The 15,907-nt window shown below is 45.9% G+C and overlaps 1 protein-coding gene across 1 annotated transcript in view; it reads right to left on the bottom strand.

Annotated features, from left to right (window-relative positions):
- Window positions 1-1,944: 1,944 nt before the first annotated feature.
- The window catches only part of NOTCH2 (notch receptor 2), a 175,352-nt gene continuing 161,389 nt past the window's right edge, over window positions 1,945-15,907 (bottom strand). Inside the window, exons 25-34 of the mRNA XM_070467224.1 lie at window positions 15,216-15,721; window positions 13,517-13,864; window positions 12,503-12,645; window positions 12,102-12,312; window positions 11,566-11,662; window positions 10,314-10,482; window positions 9,195-9,496; window positions 8,252-8,399; window positions 7,488-7,585; window positions 1,945-6,565 (exon numbers count right to left, since the gene is read on the bottom strand). Coding sequence (XP_070323325.1) covers window positions 5,177-6,565; window positions 7,488-7,585; window positions 8,252-8,399; window positions 9,195-9,496; window positions 10,314-10,482; window positions 11,566-11,662; window positions 12,102-12,312; window positions 12,503-12,645; window positions 13,517-13,864; window positions 15,216-15,721 — 3,411 coding nt within the window. The 3' untranslated portion in view covers window positions 1,945-5,176. The remainder of the gene's footprint in view (window positions 6,566-7,487; window positions 7,586-8,251; window positions 8,400-9,194; window positions 9,497-10,313; window positions 10,483-11,565; window positions 11,663-12,101; window positions 12,313-12,502; window positions 12,646-13,516; window positions 13,865-15,215; window positions 15,722-15,907) is intronic.

The raw sequence follows: 15,907 nt of genomic DNA, 5'->3' as shown, positions 1-15,907 counted from the left end.
CTAAATCAGGGAAATTAATGTTTGTGGCCAATTACACCATTGTTAATTGGGGACGCTATGGTATGTGCTTATCTAACTGCTCAGATGATATTAACAGTACTATGTGTGATTATGTTACTCAAGTAACATAGATGGTTACCAACAGTTCGATGAAACACTTCCACGACAAAGGACTCCTTGGCTGGCTTGACGGTGGAATAGCACCTCCTCGCCCTTGAATCGTCCTCAACAAACAGATTGGGCCTGAGCAATGGGACATCTGGAAACTTGCTGCGAGTACTGAAAAACTTGAAACTTGGACTAGATATTTCACAGAGACCAGTCGTAATCATAGTAACTATTCCTTCTGTTATAATCGTTCCTATTTTATACAAGCTTGTGTTCCCCTTCCTTTAACTGTTATAGTCACAGGAAACTTACAATTTAATAAGACTTTACGTTCTGTGACTTGTATAGATTACAAATTGTATACTTGTCTAAATTCATATATTTTTCTATAAAACAAATCCCTTTTGATTCTTCAATCTCGACATAGTCTGTATTTGCCAGTAGATCTCCAACGACCCTGGGAAGAGGGTCCCATGGCAGGACTTGCTCCCACTTGCTCACTAAATTACTCTGACAATCTAAACAAGTCATTGGATGGCTAATCCTTGGCATTTTGAGATTAGTAGCCATTTGCACCACTGCTGCTGTCACAGACATTGCTTTACAAACTTCAATTCAAACACAAAACTTTATTCAAAATTGAACTAAAGATGCTCATACTATATGGGTCATTCAGGTTCAGATAGATGAAAAAGTTCAAGATAAAATTCAGAAATTAAAAACAGCCATCCAATGGGTTGGGATCAATTAATAGATTTACAAAAACAAATATTATTAAATTGTGATTGGAATTCTACTCAATTTTGTATCACTCCTGTTCGGTTCAACCATAATGCTTACAACTGGGAACAAATCAAATTTAATCTGCAAGATATACATAATAATGCTTCCTTAAATGTACAATTGTTGCAAAAGAAAATTTTTGAAACCTTCTCTAGAGTCTACCCTATTCCAACAATTTGGAAACCGTAGCTGAACAGCTAACTGATCAATTATCTGGGCTGGACCATCGAGGATGGTTTCAAAGCATTACACGTAGTATTGGATCAGGAACTATAGCGCTAACTGTCCTGATTATATTTGTAGCATACCGATGCCTTTCAACTAAATTGTTCAAACTAAAAAAACTCCATTGGTCAGGGGCTTTTTCACAAAAAGTATCTACAGTCACCCCCAATTGTGAAAAAATAAAAAAGGGTGAATTGTCAGGGGACGTTCAGCTTTAAGGGATCCAACATGTTAGTTTTTCCTTTAGTGTGCCCTTTCTCAAGGATTCTCTATTCCTTATCAGTTCCTGGAAAACAGGAATGAGCAGAGCTGCATGCAGTTCTCAGGACTGAGATCATGAGAAGGGGCACCTGCTTGGATTCCTTTCAGTGACTCCCTTCAGTGACTGCCTTCGGTGACCTTACTTAAATGTAATCTATTCAGTTATGCTTACTCAATTCAGTTATGCTATTCCGTATCTTACTCAAGATACGGAATGCTTTCTGGTCCTTTAAAGATTGTTATTTGCTTGGCTCTGTTTTTGCTCAATTTTTTTTACTGCCTAAAGCTGCCTTGTATGAAGGTATATAAACATACATTTCTGCAAATAAAGCACCCTTGTTTCACTCGAGACTTGGGTCCCCTGCATCCCTCTTCTCGTTAACTCCAGTCCCCAGGTTCCGGTCTACAAAGACTGTGACATTGGAGAAAGAAAAAAAACACTAGTGCTAGGCTATATGGGATTCAGAATGAAAAGAAAATGTTTTCTCTTTCAGCAAATTATGACATTATGAGTTAAATCATTGCAAAGTAGGGATGAAGAATGGAAAATAAAAACTGCAATGTCTGTTGAGCTTGACATGTAACTTTTTTATTTTATGATAAAAATGCTTCCATATAAATTTTGTCGTAACTACTTTTAGAATGAAACTTTGAAAATTAAAAACAAATTGTGCATTTTCCTTACCATGTATAGTTAGGAATATGCAGTCATTTTATTGGTTATTGGGTTTCTCATACAAACAGATATCATATCACTTTTAAGAGAAATGTACACAAGTAAGAAGCCACAGTACCAAACAGTTATGAGTGGGAGCCTCTGGGCATATAAACTTGTCCTCTCAGTCATCATACATTCAGTATATTAGTTAAGGCCAAAATCCCCAAACCACTTGCCAACAGAATATTACACCTTTGGTTCTCTTTTATGCAAGAATTATGAACTAGCAAACTTAATAATGATGAGAATGGACTTGTGCATCATAGCTGATTGCTTACATAAAATCTTTAACTCTCACTCTCTCTTTCCCTCAAACCTCTCCCTCCCTCACCAACATGTAAATCAGAAAATGATGCTTAATATAAAACAAAAGAAACAAACAAAAAATATATCCCCAAAGGCAGACAGAAGATGACTCAAAGGAAGAATTTATAAAGATAAAACAAGAATGTGAGGGGCAAAGAGGGTGACCTAGACCTGTCATAAAAGATGTTTCCCATACAAACTTAAGTCTCTACTTCAGAACCCAGATGAGAAAGTGATTCTTCATCTTATTTTCTCTTTTACTCAATACAACTCACAGGTTCTTAACAATCTAAGTGACTGATAAATGCTTGAAAGGCAGTGTCTTCTTCCTTATCACTGAAGCCTGTTGTTTATAATGGCAGCTTTCATATTTATTTCTGCAAAACCCAAAGGATCCCAAAGAGGAGCAAGTAAGTTAGGCCCACAGTGTGCTTACAGACGGAGGAAGCTATGAGGGATCAAGCTGCTGGATCAGAGCTGACACTCTGAAGAAGGGGGGCCGGAATGGGATGACAGAGAAGTGTAGATGTGGTGAGGTCCATAGTGGTCCATGGAGACGGGTCCTCCCCATCTGTGAATCAACGAATAGGTCCAAGGATAAAGAATCACCATTCAGAATGATAAAATGCTTCACCCTATGAAAGGGGTTGGTAGAGTTGCCACGTGAGAGAATAAAATACAGAGTGAAAAAATAATCTGCTTATATCAGGGGAAAATGAATTATATTTTTAGTTCAGTGAACTTGGGCAGGACTAGAAAAACTCTTTGTAGACTTCCATGCTAAAAGACACATAGGGTTTCCATATGAAGCCATGGACAGATAAATCTGGTAAATGGGAAGAACTGATGAACACTCTCAGGCAAGGCAGTAAGGAAAACTATCATTGAAGCCAACACAGAGTGGGCAGACCACCTATTAATATCTACAAAATGCCCCCAGAAGAACTAATTTTCCATTGTCATGATATCATAGCACCGGGCAAAAGTGACAGTGTGGAGACAGAACCAGTTGTTAGCTAACTCAGGGAGAAGAGGAATTAAAACTACTTTTCTCCTCTTTCTAGTGTTGGATAGAATGCATGTCCTTGACAGAGGGTCAAAAAAGTTGCCAAGACCACAAATACAGGAAGCAGACTTGGGTGAGATGCAATCACACTCTGAACATTAAGATGACAAGACAGTAAGTCTATTTTTGCCCATTATCATCTAGAAGGTGACTCTATGAGAGGAAAATATCCCTGATAAGTGTCTATGTTACTTGCCTAGTGGGAAATTTCATGACCGCCTGAAAGAAAAGGAACTGGGAGCAGAAAATAGCAAAGGCTACCTCATAATTCCTCCCTTTCCAACCTTCTTGTAAGACTGGCTTTGGCCACAGAAACTAGGCCAGGATTCTATTTCCCACACTTGAACACAGAAAACCCAGGTGTTACTGGGTGCACCAGTAATCAGACCACAAAGTGTGGCAGGAAGATAGGTGAAGGGGCCTGGGATCAGAAGGAATGTCAGGAAGTGGAGATTGTGACCACCTGACTAGGGGAAGATGACTGTCAAAGGGGTTGGGGAGGAGGCCCTTGAGCAGACGAAAGTTCAGTTCTAAATGGCAAGGGAATGTCGTTTGAAGGCTCAACAATTACAACAGTCTTCATCTGCTGGATGTGTGAGTGAAGGAGGCCAGGGGTTCTAAGGCCTGTAACAACGTGTTTGATGTTGGCAGTCAACAGAATGCTTGGCAGGGACCGGTTAGTGGGTAATCACTTCTTGAATGAGTCAGCTTATCTCTTGGCTCTCTTGGTCATTCCAACATTCTAAACCTTGGTCTGTTTGGGTTTTGTTTTTTTAAAGGGGTCATATTAGCTACACTGCCAAGGATAAACCTTCACACTTACTAGGCAGACAAATGGAAAAAAAAGAAGATCCTTACTTTTCTTCCTGGTAAGGTTTGTAGGAACCAGAATGTAGGCAAGAGAATTTAGGCGCAGCTTCTTGAAGGGGGTCCTGGTCCCCTAAATGGGTTCAAAGAAAAATATTTTGCTCCCCTTCTTTTAAGAATGATATGTAAGAGAAAGGACTATGTCCATTTTCTAAAGAAACATACTTGAAAGGTTTCTGCTGGGACCATAAAGGTAAACCCCATGAGGCTCCTAGGGACACTGGGAAAACAGGAGGGAAAGGGGAGGCTGCAGGTGCCTCCAGAGCAGGCATGATTCAAAGCACAAAGGTCCTGCCCTGGAACATGCAGGTGGGGTTCCAGCCACAGAGAGGTGCACAATTAAAGCACCAAATGAAGTCAAAAGAATTTTCCAAGGATAAGAATAGGAGACAGGTCACATCTGGAAGAATTCCAGGGCACAATTCCCCGTAGGAATCTATTGCAGAATCTTCTCATGGATATGGCAGAAGCCCCCAAGGCTGAAAAATGCACTCCAGGCTGCAAGAATGTCTACAACAGGCATCCATCTTATTCTCTGTATTGAAGAGAGGAAATGTGGTCCCAAGTCTTGTATTCATCTTGCAGTTCTGTGAACTTGGGGACTTGATGGGCAAGAGATTACAAGGAGCCTTGTCCCTTCCATGTTCCCCAAACCCCACAGATGCACAGTGAAGCTAATGAACTCGCTTCTTCGTATTATCTACAAGATAAGAGCCTCTCCTCTCTCCTGCCTTCAGAAGCTGGTTCCAGAGATTTCTTCATTTCTTTCCCGGATGACCTTCATTTGTTCCTCAGCAGCATTTACAAGAGGAGTTCTGTGTCTAGGCTGGAGGCAGACTCTTTCATGCATAGACCTGCATGTTGCTGCGTGGTGGCTCAGACATGTGTGTCCCAGGTCCCCGTTGACCTCCTCCAGCGCCCCCAGGAGTGGGGCTGGTGGTTACATCTGACCAGTCAGAAGCAGAGTGGGGTGATGAACTTGACCACTGGTCAGGAGACTCTGGGGACGGTGTCAGGTAGGGATGCTCACCCTGGAGGTGACCACTGTGACTGGGCGTTCTCTCAGCAGCATTGGAGGAAACATAGCTATGCTGTGACGGGGGTGTGGGATACTTGCCCACGGAGGCTGGGAAGGGGTGATAGGCTGGGAGAATGGTCTGAGCAACCTGCCCGTCCTGCTGGGGCATCATGGCAGTGGGAAAAGCCATACTGGGTAAGCGAGCCATTTCTGGAATCTGATACATGGTGGGCAGGGTGCCTGCAACGGCTGGAGGGCAGCTGGACGGAGGCTGGGCAGCCCCAGTTGGTTGGGCAATGCTGCCTTTGGGGATGAGCTGGAAAGTCACAATGGGGGGCAAGGGCTCTCGGGGGGTGGTTAAATGCTTCCCTTCGGGCGGCCTGCTCTGGGGAGCTATGCCAGGGTGGGTGCCCTCAGCTGGAGCCAGGACCATACCGAACATCTCATTGTACTGGCTCTCATTCATCTCCACGCGGTTCATCCAGTCGGCCGGGACAGTGACTGGATGTAGCCTACCCAAGCTCCCTGCAGTGCTGCTGCCTGGGGGCACAATGTGGTGGTGGGACAGCAGCTGGCTCACCGAGGGAAGCACAGTGTTGGCCCCATGAGCCAAGGGCTGCATCTCATGAAGGTTAGAGAAAGACAGTGCATGCTGTGCATGGACTGGGGCAGCGGGGGTGGCAGTGGCCAGCATGGGGTTGGGGGAGGCCTGTAAGATTCCGGGAGATGTGATCATTGGAGAGGAGGTGGTGTCAGAAACATATGTGTGGGGAGATTCTAGGGAATCGACGGGGGACAGAGTCACTGAGCTCTCGGACAGCTGGCCCTTGTCACTCAGAGACTTCTTCCTCCTGTTCCCCTTGGCATCCTTGGCCTCCTTGGCAAGGTTAGGGAGGCTAGTGGGCACGGCACTCTTGGTGTTAGGCCGTCTAGACTTCTTGCCCATTGGGGTATGCTTCAGACTGAGAAAAGGTCTGTTGGGCCCACAGATGACGGGTGAGAGCGCAGAAGTCAGCACTGTGCCGGGAGGGCTGGGGGTCACGTTGTACTCGTCCAGCAGGCGCACGATGTCGTGGTGCATGCGGTCCCGGGCCACGTCCCGGGGAAGACGATCCATGTGGTCTGTGATGTCCCGATTGGCAAAATGGTCTAACAGGATCTTGGCTGCTTCATAGCTCCCCTCCCGGGCAGCAAGAAACAGGGGTGTCTCCTCCTACAGAAAAAAAAGAAAAAGCCCATGCAGAGCGCATTTTAACAACACTCCTGAGGATACAGCTGTGTTTCTCAATCTTTCTGTATCACTCCTTTAGACATTTTTTCCTAACTGCCGTCCCACATGAAAATTTAACACCACAGATAAAAAGTGTGCACCTACCTATGTACAGAATGGCTATCTGTAATTTATACATAAAGAAAAATTATTTTACTCCTCCCCAAGAGCCAGCTTTGCCCTACTGAGGGCTACGTCTCCTTAGTGGGGAAAGTATGAAATAAAGCACGTCCCTGAGCCATAAATTCACCTGCAAGAGCACTGAGCTTATCAAAATAGGGTTCTAAAAGGAGTAACAGAAATAAAAGGTATGAGGGGAAGAAGCTAAAGCATGTAGAGAACTGAGAAAAATAAGGGAAAGTGAAAGAAAGACATAACATCTGAGACAAAGAACAAAATAATGGAAAAGAGGAAATGAACAAGAGAAGGTGAGCAAGAGAGGGAAGCATGACATAGAAGTCAGAGGAAGCAGGAAAACATCATGGAACCCAAGAACGGGGCAGGGGTGGTGGATGTGGAGCATCAGGAAAACAAATAAGAACAAACAAGTGAAAAGGAAGGAAGTGTGTGTGAACAGAACAAAGACCAGGAGAAAGGGAAATGTCAAAGAAGGAAAGATGGAAAGGTTACATCAAAGTTATCAAAGGGACAGCCTGGTGCAGACTGAGCAGGCTAAGGGTCAACCCTGACACTTCACTGGATAAGTCCAATGCAAGCACTCAGGCTCTCTGGACCCACTTCTTGCTCAGTCTGCTTCCATCGTTGTCGATCCTTCCTACAGAGCGGCTACAGGAGAAAAGGAATAGCCTCATACATAACCCAAGGCGCTGCTGAACCTGGCCCCAGCTCAGAGCCCAGACTGTACCTTGTTGTCCTGCATGTCCCGGTTGGCCCCATTTTTCAACAGCAAAAGGGTTGCCTCCACATTATTCACAGCAGCTGCCCAGTGGAGGGCAGATTTTCCTGCAGAGAAAAAACATTTTTATAAGCAGACAGAGTAAGAGGCCATGTCCTACTCCTCCCATCGGGAAGTGTCATGACTTGTACAAGGAAACCTTGAACTTCTCAGACAACAGCTGGAAGCCAGTTCTCTCTGGGGGCCCACAGGAAAAACCAATGTATTATCTTCATTTTCCCCTATTCTAGAAATACTTTGGTACAGGCTGCCTAGCTTTCAGAAGACCTCTAAGTAAAAGGATCATCTGTCTATGGTACCACATCCTTTGTGTGGCATAATCGACCCTGTCACATGCTGAAGGCAATATCCTGCTTATTTATTACATGCCAGGATATATAGTTAGAATATCTCACCACTGTACCCCTTCCGTGAAGTCAGCTCTCATATCCTCATAACAAGAGTGGTATACCTGAGAACCTACTCAGTGAAACCTCTCACAGACCTGCTCTGAGATCCAAGAACTCTCACTAAAAATCCCTTCACAACTTCATCTGTGGACTTCACACTGTCTCAGATCTCTGAACTCAATATTGCAAAACAAAGACGGAATGAATGAATGAATGTTCAGTGGATTTGGATCTGAGACAGCTCTTTAAGGATCATGCAACAATTTCTTTCCTTAGAGGCCTGCTTTGCAGGTAGGAATCTGAATTCCTGCTTCTCATCCCTACCATGGTCATCCACTGCATTCACATCTGCTTGGCAGTTGATTAGTTCTGCCACCATTCCCTCCACAGCCAGGCGGGCAGCCAGGATCAGGGGTGTAGTGCCATCATTCATCCTGGCATCTAGATCAGTTACTCGGTTGCGGATCAGAATCTAGAACATGAGAAAGTACAGAAAAGAGAGTCAGTCGAATACAAAAAATAATGAAGCTAAGATAAGACAGACATAAGAGCATCAGAGTTGAGGCTACACTGTAAGTTCCTGGAGGGCAGGGAATGTTTTGCTATCTTCGTGGCCAGGTTCTCCTAGGGTCAGTCAACTAATATTTGTTGAATGAATGAATAAAGGAATAGGATGAATGAATATACAAACAAACTCAAGCTCTACAGTGGCTTTGTAAATTAACATACTTCTGCTTTCTAAAGAAAGAAGAGGGAATATGGGAGAATACCACAACCTCAATTATGGTGTACAAGTTAAGATGATACAGAATGCTTTCAATTTCCTCATAAGGCTAAAATAATAGGACATCAGGTTTGCACTGTGAACTCATGTCAAGAAAACCACCAAGGAGCAGCTGGAAGCCCGCACAGTCAGATAAATGTAGAGGGAGAAGCTGACTGACTACTAGTCGGAGGCAGGTGTCATGCACCTGACCTTTTCATCTGGGAGGTATTCTGCCTCATCAAAAACAAAGCAAACAAACAAAAACCAAAGCACTGACTAACAATCAGAAGACTCGCGGTATCTGCTTTACCCTGAGCTGGCTGTATATGGTCAGCCTTGTCTCCTGCCTCCCTTTCCTGCTTTCCTATGAAGCAAGCATGGCTCTATCATCTGCCTTATTCTCTCAAAGAATCACTGAAAAATACAATGGGTTATTATGTGTCTTAATGCTGGGAAAACATTCTAGACTCATCAGGAATCAAATCTTCACATGATCTCTACCTGGAAGACCCCTTGGGCGTCCGCGGCCACTGCGGCGTGGAGAGGGCAGCGGCCCATGTTGTCCTGGGCATTGGCATCTGCACCTGCATCCAGGAGACGCTTGGCAGCATCTGCCCTTGAGTACCGGGCTGCGAGATGCAGGGCCATCTCACCCGTCCGGTCTGTCTGTGCTTGAAGGCTGGCACCCTGGTACACTAAGTCCGTGATGATGTTGGCAGAAGAGTCCTCTGCATCTTCATCTTCATCACTCATGTCTGAGCTGCCTCCTCGGAGAGAAGCCAGCATCAGTGGGGTGCACCCATCTGGAGGAAAGGGAAATTCCAAATAGTATTCAAGGAGGGGAAAGACATTCATGTTCACTTAACCCTACTGCTGAAAGAGCTCAATTTGAACAAAATTATTAGTTCGGAAAAAACCCTGTGCTTCTTGTGATAAGTGGCAATTGATTTTTCCTTGATAGTATCCTTTCTGTAAAGAGGAGCTAGTCTCTAAGTTAAATAAGCTTTTCTGTTCAAGTTTCTAAGTGCTATGCTTTTTTAAATTGGACAACATTTTAAAATATCCAGTATTAATAAACTATATATGTTAAGGTACAAACTAAACAAATTCTCTATTCCTCTGCTTTGGGATAGTATTTTTTTTATCCCACTAAAATCTATCCCAAAAAATTAGCCTTTTTGTTGCTGAACATGCATTATGTGAGGGCTTCCCTGGTGGTTCAGTGGTAAAGAATCTGCCTGCAATGCAAGCGAGGCGGGTTCGATCCCTCAGTCAGGAAGATCCCCTGGAGGAGGGCATGGCAACGCACTCCAGTATTCTTGCCTGGAGAATTCCATGGACAGAGGAGCCTGGCAGGCTACAGTCCATGGGGCTGCAAAGAGGCGGACACGACTGAAGCAACTTAGCACGTATGCATGCAGAAGGTGAAGCAAATGAAATCCTGCCTCTTTTCTCATATCAATTCATAATTTCTGCAAGCCTGTTTTCCTTAGACATTCATTTCCTCAAGCTGATTTCCAGTCTGATTTCCTTGATCATTGAGTGGGGCAAACACAGGGATAAGGTGGAACCAGGGGATGGGCACGGCACAGTGAAGAGAGAAGGCTCGCAGGCACTGACCTGGACCGCGGACATTCACATCCAGCACATCCACCTCCTGCTCTGCCTGTGGAGGGGTGAGAGCCAGCGATGGTGTCCTACGGATGTCTGCAGCTTCCAGGTGCTGCTGTGTCCATGGACGCCGATCGATGGGGTCATCTTCTTCTGAGAGCAAAGCCTCATCTTCAGCCTGAAAGAAGACAACTCTCCTGATCACTCTGGCCCAGCCCCAGGATCTCTCCCAATTCTTTGATTGACTAACTTCAAGTAGGAAGCAGACCTTAGTTCCTCTTATTGGTCCTAAAGAGCACACACTGCTCACCCTCCTTAACTAAGCGTTGTGTTAGGTACTTACACAGCATTGCATGGCAGTTCCCACTGCTACCTGAAAGGTTCCTTAGGACAGGGAGCAAGCCTCGTTCAAGGTTGCCTCTTTGTACCCTGTCTCCACCCCAGTGCCCAGCACAGAGCCAGCATTTAGGAAGTATTTGCTGAATAATTATTATACTTTTAAAAGCAGCTGACTTCTACGGAATATTCAGTATGTTATAGAAAACAAGTAAGGCAATTCACCCGTATTGAAAGAATCATTATTATTTTCCCTATCTTACAGATTAAGGATAAGTAAATACGAAGAGGTTAAATAATGTCCCGGAGTTTTGGACCTGAATCTAGTCCTGACTGTAGTAATTTTCTTAACCATCAAGCCTGTATTCCTCAAGCATTTATTTCCTCTGAATATCTGTGGGATACATGCATATCCCAGCCACGTATGTCTATGGGTGAATGGTCTCCTTTTTCATGTCAGACTCAGCCCAATGTACCTCTTACTGCTATCTGGCTTTAGTTTCCAGGGATCAAGATTTAAAGCCTCCAAACTCAGTGATCACTGGCTTTCCTCCACTGACTAATTCCACCTTCCCTTGAAGTATCCAGAGAGAATAAGGGCGAGATCTAGACTTGAAAGAAACTGGTGTTTACACATTAATAGTCCTTATTCAAGTACCACCAACATGACATTTGAGGAAGGAAGCATGTTTGTTTTATTATTTTTAAAGAGTTCTTTCTGAAAAACTTACAGAGTAGCCCAAGGCCATCAATGACCTAAATATTCCTGATTTTTTGAGACAACCTAGGATAGTCAAGGCCTGGGCAACATGTACAGACTACCACCGTTCTCTCCCATTCATGATATTCTAGATACCCGAGGACAAAATTGTGAAATATGAGCAGACAATGGCTAATAATGGTGCTTCTACCATGGCCAGCTTACCTTGGCTTTCTTAGGCTGGGGCCCTTCATCGTCAACCCAGTGTTCACTTGTTCCAGAACCAATTAGGTTAGCCTCTGAGACTTGCACTGAGAGATTTCTGACATGACAGAATCATGAAGGTATAAAATAAGAGCAGGGTTAAACCATAAAAGAATGTAGAAATTTTCATAATGTTTCTACCATCACACACTATCATGGCTACAGTCAGACTTTCAGGGACCTCGACCCAGGGGGAAAATGGGCAATATTACATCCCATTGCCTGAGTAAATATCATTTCCTTTCCCACTAAGCAAGAGCTTACAACAAAGGTGTGTCTCATAACAGAAGCTGAGCATCACTGTGATAATATGTACAGAACTGAAGCATCCAGACTCTTATTTTATAGCCACAAGCAGGCATTCAGCATCATGGTCAGGTACAGTAGCACGGCATGGCCAGAGCTCTGAATTTAAAATCACGATCCAACAAGATCTGATCTTCCGCCTATCCGTACTTGTCATTACTGTGAAGAGCAGCTTGCTGACAAGCTCTTACTTGAGGCCCACAGCATCCTGGCCCACCGGCTCACGACGCTTGTGGTTGCTGGAGTCGCGGCGAAGGGTGAAGCCTTCAGGCAGCCAGAGGGAGCCGTGCTTGCGTTTTCGCTTTGCCATGATAACGCCCAGCAGGATGATAAACAAGATGATGACGACGGCAACGGCAAGCAGGTAGAGAAGCTGAGTGGGTTTCGGGATCAGAGATTCACCTGAAAGTGCAGAGAGAGGGAAAGTGATGAATAAAACATCCACCTCTCAGTATCCCACTAAACTCCTTCAGAGAACGACTCTGAGCTCACGAGCCCCGAGAAACAGCTGCGCATGGTAGGCTGTGCCCCATTCTCTCTGCTGCAAGTGACATTCCTCAGCACACCTTCCCCTAATTTCAGAGCTACTCACTGACGACAGACACAAGTGGGTACGACAGGGTCCCCTGGATGGCGTGGGAAGCCAGAAGAGCTGCCGCTGCATCTGTGTTCTTAAAGCACTGGTCTGAGTCTTGAACACACTGGCGGTTGTCAATCTCCAGAAATACCTGAGAGCTGGGGGGAGCCAAGGAGAAATGGCGAGAAAATGTCAACCCAGGAATCTGAGGTAGACCCCTTTCCTCACCCTTAGCCTCGGGCTCTCTACCTCTGGGATGCTGTCTCCAGGAAGATCCTGGAAATTAAGATATGGTTTACATCCTAAACATTAATTCTCACTTAGGGTGGGCTACAGTCCATGGGGTCACAAAAAGTCGGACATGACTGAGTGACTAACTTTCACGTTCCTTGGTTTGGCTGCCTCTAAGTGTTCTGACTTTTAGGAAACATAAGACAAATTGAGAAAATGGGGTGAAGCTGCCTTTGGTGGGCTGCTTCTATCCCTTCCCCCTTCCGGTGTACTCAACGGTACACACAGCTACTCTGAAAATACACCCCTGCCTTTTGCTTTTTGCTCCTCACTCTCCTTTCTCTCTGCATCTGTACTCAAGCTAGATAGCAAGCTGAACATTGTGAGATACCAAAAAATCCTGAGTGTGGACGACATAATATATGCAGAACATCACCCTTGTTAAAGAGACAGAAATGAAGGGCTTTGAAAAGAAGCCCAGGATTAATATAAAGAGGAGATATCACTAGAAGGATTTACGCCAACCCTGGCAAATAGTTAGAGATTCCAGCACATGAGGAGCCCTTTCTGACATCCTGCCACTTGACTTGCTTCAGTCCACTTTTCAGGAGTCCAAGATCAAGGCAAGCCTTTAGCACTAACCGTAAAGATTGGGATTACAGGCTTGTGTTACTTGGTTGACCGTTTTGTTTTCAACCTTTCATCTTTATAGGTGCAGTTGCAGTTATGACATCTGTGTATCAAAGTGCTCAGCTTGATCAAATTAAGCTTTAAGAAGTTCAGAAATTAAACACCTACCCAGCCACTTCCTGTTCTTGATCTCCAGGAAGGGACCTGCGTGTCAATCTCTGCTTCTTCATGGCAGCTGACTTCCCACCATAATAGGGGTAGACCATGAGCTCCCCCTGGGCGTCCCGTTTGATGCGGAGGTTGGTGTGGAGCAGGGTGCCCAGTGCCCGCAGGAATCTGCGGGCATCCTGGAGCAGTTGTTCTGGTGGCATCAGCACCACGATGACCAGGGTGCCCTCTGCCAGGTTTTCCGGCCGGTCAGCAGCACAGTCCAGCCCATCCCAGCCACACTCCTCACTGTTGCAACCCTGGTCACAATGGTTGTCTTCGTAGTGGTCTGCACAGTATTTGTCATATCTAGGCAGAGGGAGGCAGAGAATATGGTAAGACCACAGGGGAGCTCTATTTGTTTTCCACTTGGAATGAATGCGGATTTTCCTACCCATCTTCTGTGGCTCAGATTAGATCCTGAATGTCCTCTGAAGCCTTCTGTGACTCTCTGTGCCCGACTTCTTAAGAGTATTTACAGTCTATACACGTTAGCATCAGTAAATGCTCTCTGAATGAGAAACAAAACTACTCACTAAACCCATGGGCCCCTAGGCAGCTTGTCATCATGTTAAATCAGATTTGTAAACAAATTTGAAGCAAAAATCTACCTGGTTCATGGTCCCTCTTTATTTTTATATCCATTGCCTCTGGGTTTTCAGCAGTAAAACAAGACTCTAGAGACTGCTTCCAGAAACTGGAAAGTAGCCCCATGCCAACAAGAGATGCTGTACAGTTGACCTTTGGCCCATTTGATATGGCCCATTTCTTTTCTAATCAAGATTGAATCTTCACTGTGGAAGGTAGGTGGCAAGAAGTGTGTCCCACACAGGATACCAGATCTAATTTATACAGCATCTTTCAAACATTGGGAAATGGAAATTGACTCCCAAAGCCTGTTGATGCAAAAATCATTTGATTTCCACTCACCCCTTCTCCCTCCTCACTCCCATCTCCCGATGGTTACACCACCCAGTCCAACTGGCCTCTCTAGCTCAGTGGGGAGATCAGGAGTCAGGAGGAGCTATATGTGCTCTGGCAAGTTCTTGAACCTCCCCAAACTCTCTTCCCTGGCCTGTTAAAGGCCATTAACAACGCCTAGGCCTCACAAGATTGAGAATTAATCAGGGTTGAATCAAATGGGATGACTAAATGGAAAGCTATTATGTAACCCACAAAGCCCCCTATAATTGCAGCAGTGAAGACCAGGAGGGTTAAGCTGACTAATCTAGCAGATGCTTCCCGATAAATTTGGAAGGGAAACCTAGTCTTAGGGAAAGGCACAGGATGAATAGAGAGGGGTATAGACCTTTGCAACCATGCTGCAGGCAGATTATGTGAGAGGCTGCCTGACAGCGGGTAACACTTCCAAAAGTCAGTTCCCCTGGGAACTTGTGACAGCAGCAGGCGAGGAAGCAGAGAGAGGCAGAGAGAGAGTGGCTGTGCAGTGAGCACTCCTGCCCCTCGGTCAGCAAGGGAGAGCACAGGTAGCGTGCGATGGGGCAGGGTGGCACCAGGAAGAAGAGGGCAACTGGGTGCCAGTCCAAAAGGCAGAGGCGGCTTGGGCTGAAGCACTGGAGTGGGTAGGAGCAAAAGAACAAGAGGCCGAGTGTGTCAGTGACAGCGCTGTCCCCCAGTTCTGGGGACCCTGGGCGCTTACTTGCATGTCTTGCTACTCTTCTGGCATTCAAAGTTGTCAAACAGGCACTCGGCCGTGTTGCACAGCTCGTCGCACTGGTTGTTGATGTACTCCCAGCAGGGCAGCGGGGAGGAGCAGTTGGCCCAGGGGTCCTCCATGGTGAGGGAACAGTCCCCCCCATCCCACTGGCAGGCATGGCTGTTGCACACGTCATCGCAGATGCCGTCCCGAGCTTTGTCGGCACAATACTGGCTCAGGCAGGTGGCGGGAGGGGTGCTGGTGGGGGCAGTGTAGAGTTCACAGTGGCTGCCCCGGAACGGCGGGGCACACTGGCACGAGTAGTACGGAGGCTGGCGCTGAGGGTAGCAGCTCCCCCCATGCTGGCAGGGGCTACTGGCGCAGCCCGAGTCACAGTCCTGGGGGTTGGGGCAGAAGCAGCGGGGGCCCGAGGCTGTGTGCACACACTGCTCCCCTCTTCTGCACTTCACCTGTCCGCAGCTGCTCTGGCACCGCACCCCAGAGAAGCCCTGTGGGAATCAGTGAACAAATGAGGATGGCAGGTGACTCGTGAGGGCAGGCCCCATTCTCCCCCCCAGCCCCCTCACCGCCACACCTCTAGGCAGGTAAAGACTAGGCTCTTGGCTAAGATCCCTCCAGGTGGCCTCCTGGACTGAGTTCTAGGAAGAGACTTCTTCAAGTCAACCTACAGGTCA

The sequence above is a fragment of the Odocoileus virginianus genome, chromosome 5, assembly GCF_023699985.2.
Source record: "Odocoileus virginianus isolate 20LAN1187 ecotype Illinois chromosome 5, Ovbor_1.2, whole genome shotgun sequence".
Taxonomy (NCBI): domain Eukaryota; kingdom Metazoa; phylum Chordata; class Mammalia; order Artiodactyla; family Cervidae; genus Odocoileus; species Odocoileus virginianus.
This window is presented reverse-complemented; position numbering and strand designations above follow the sequence as displayed.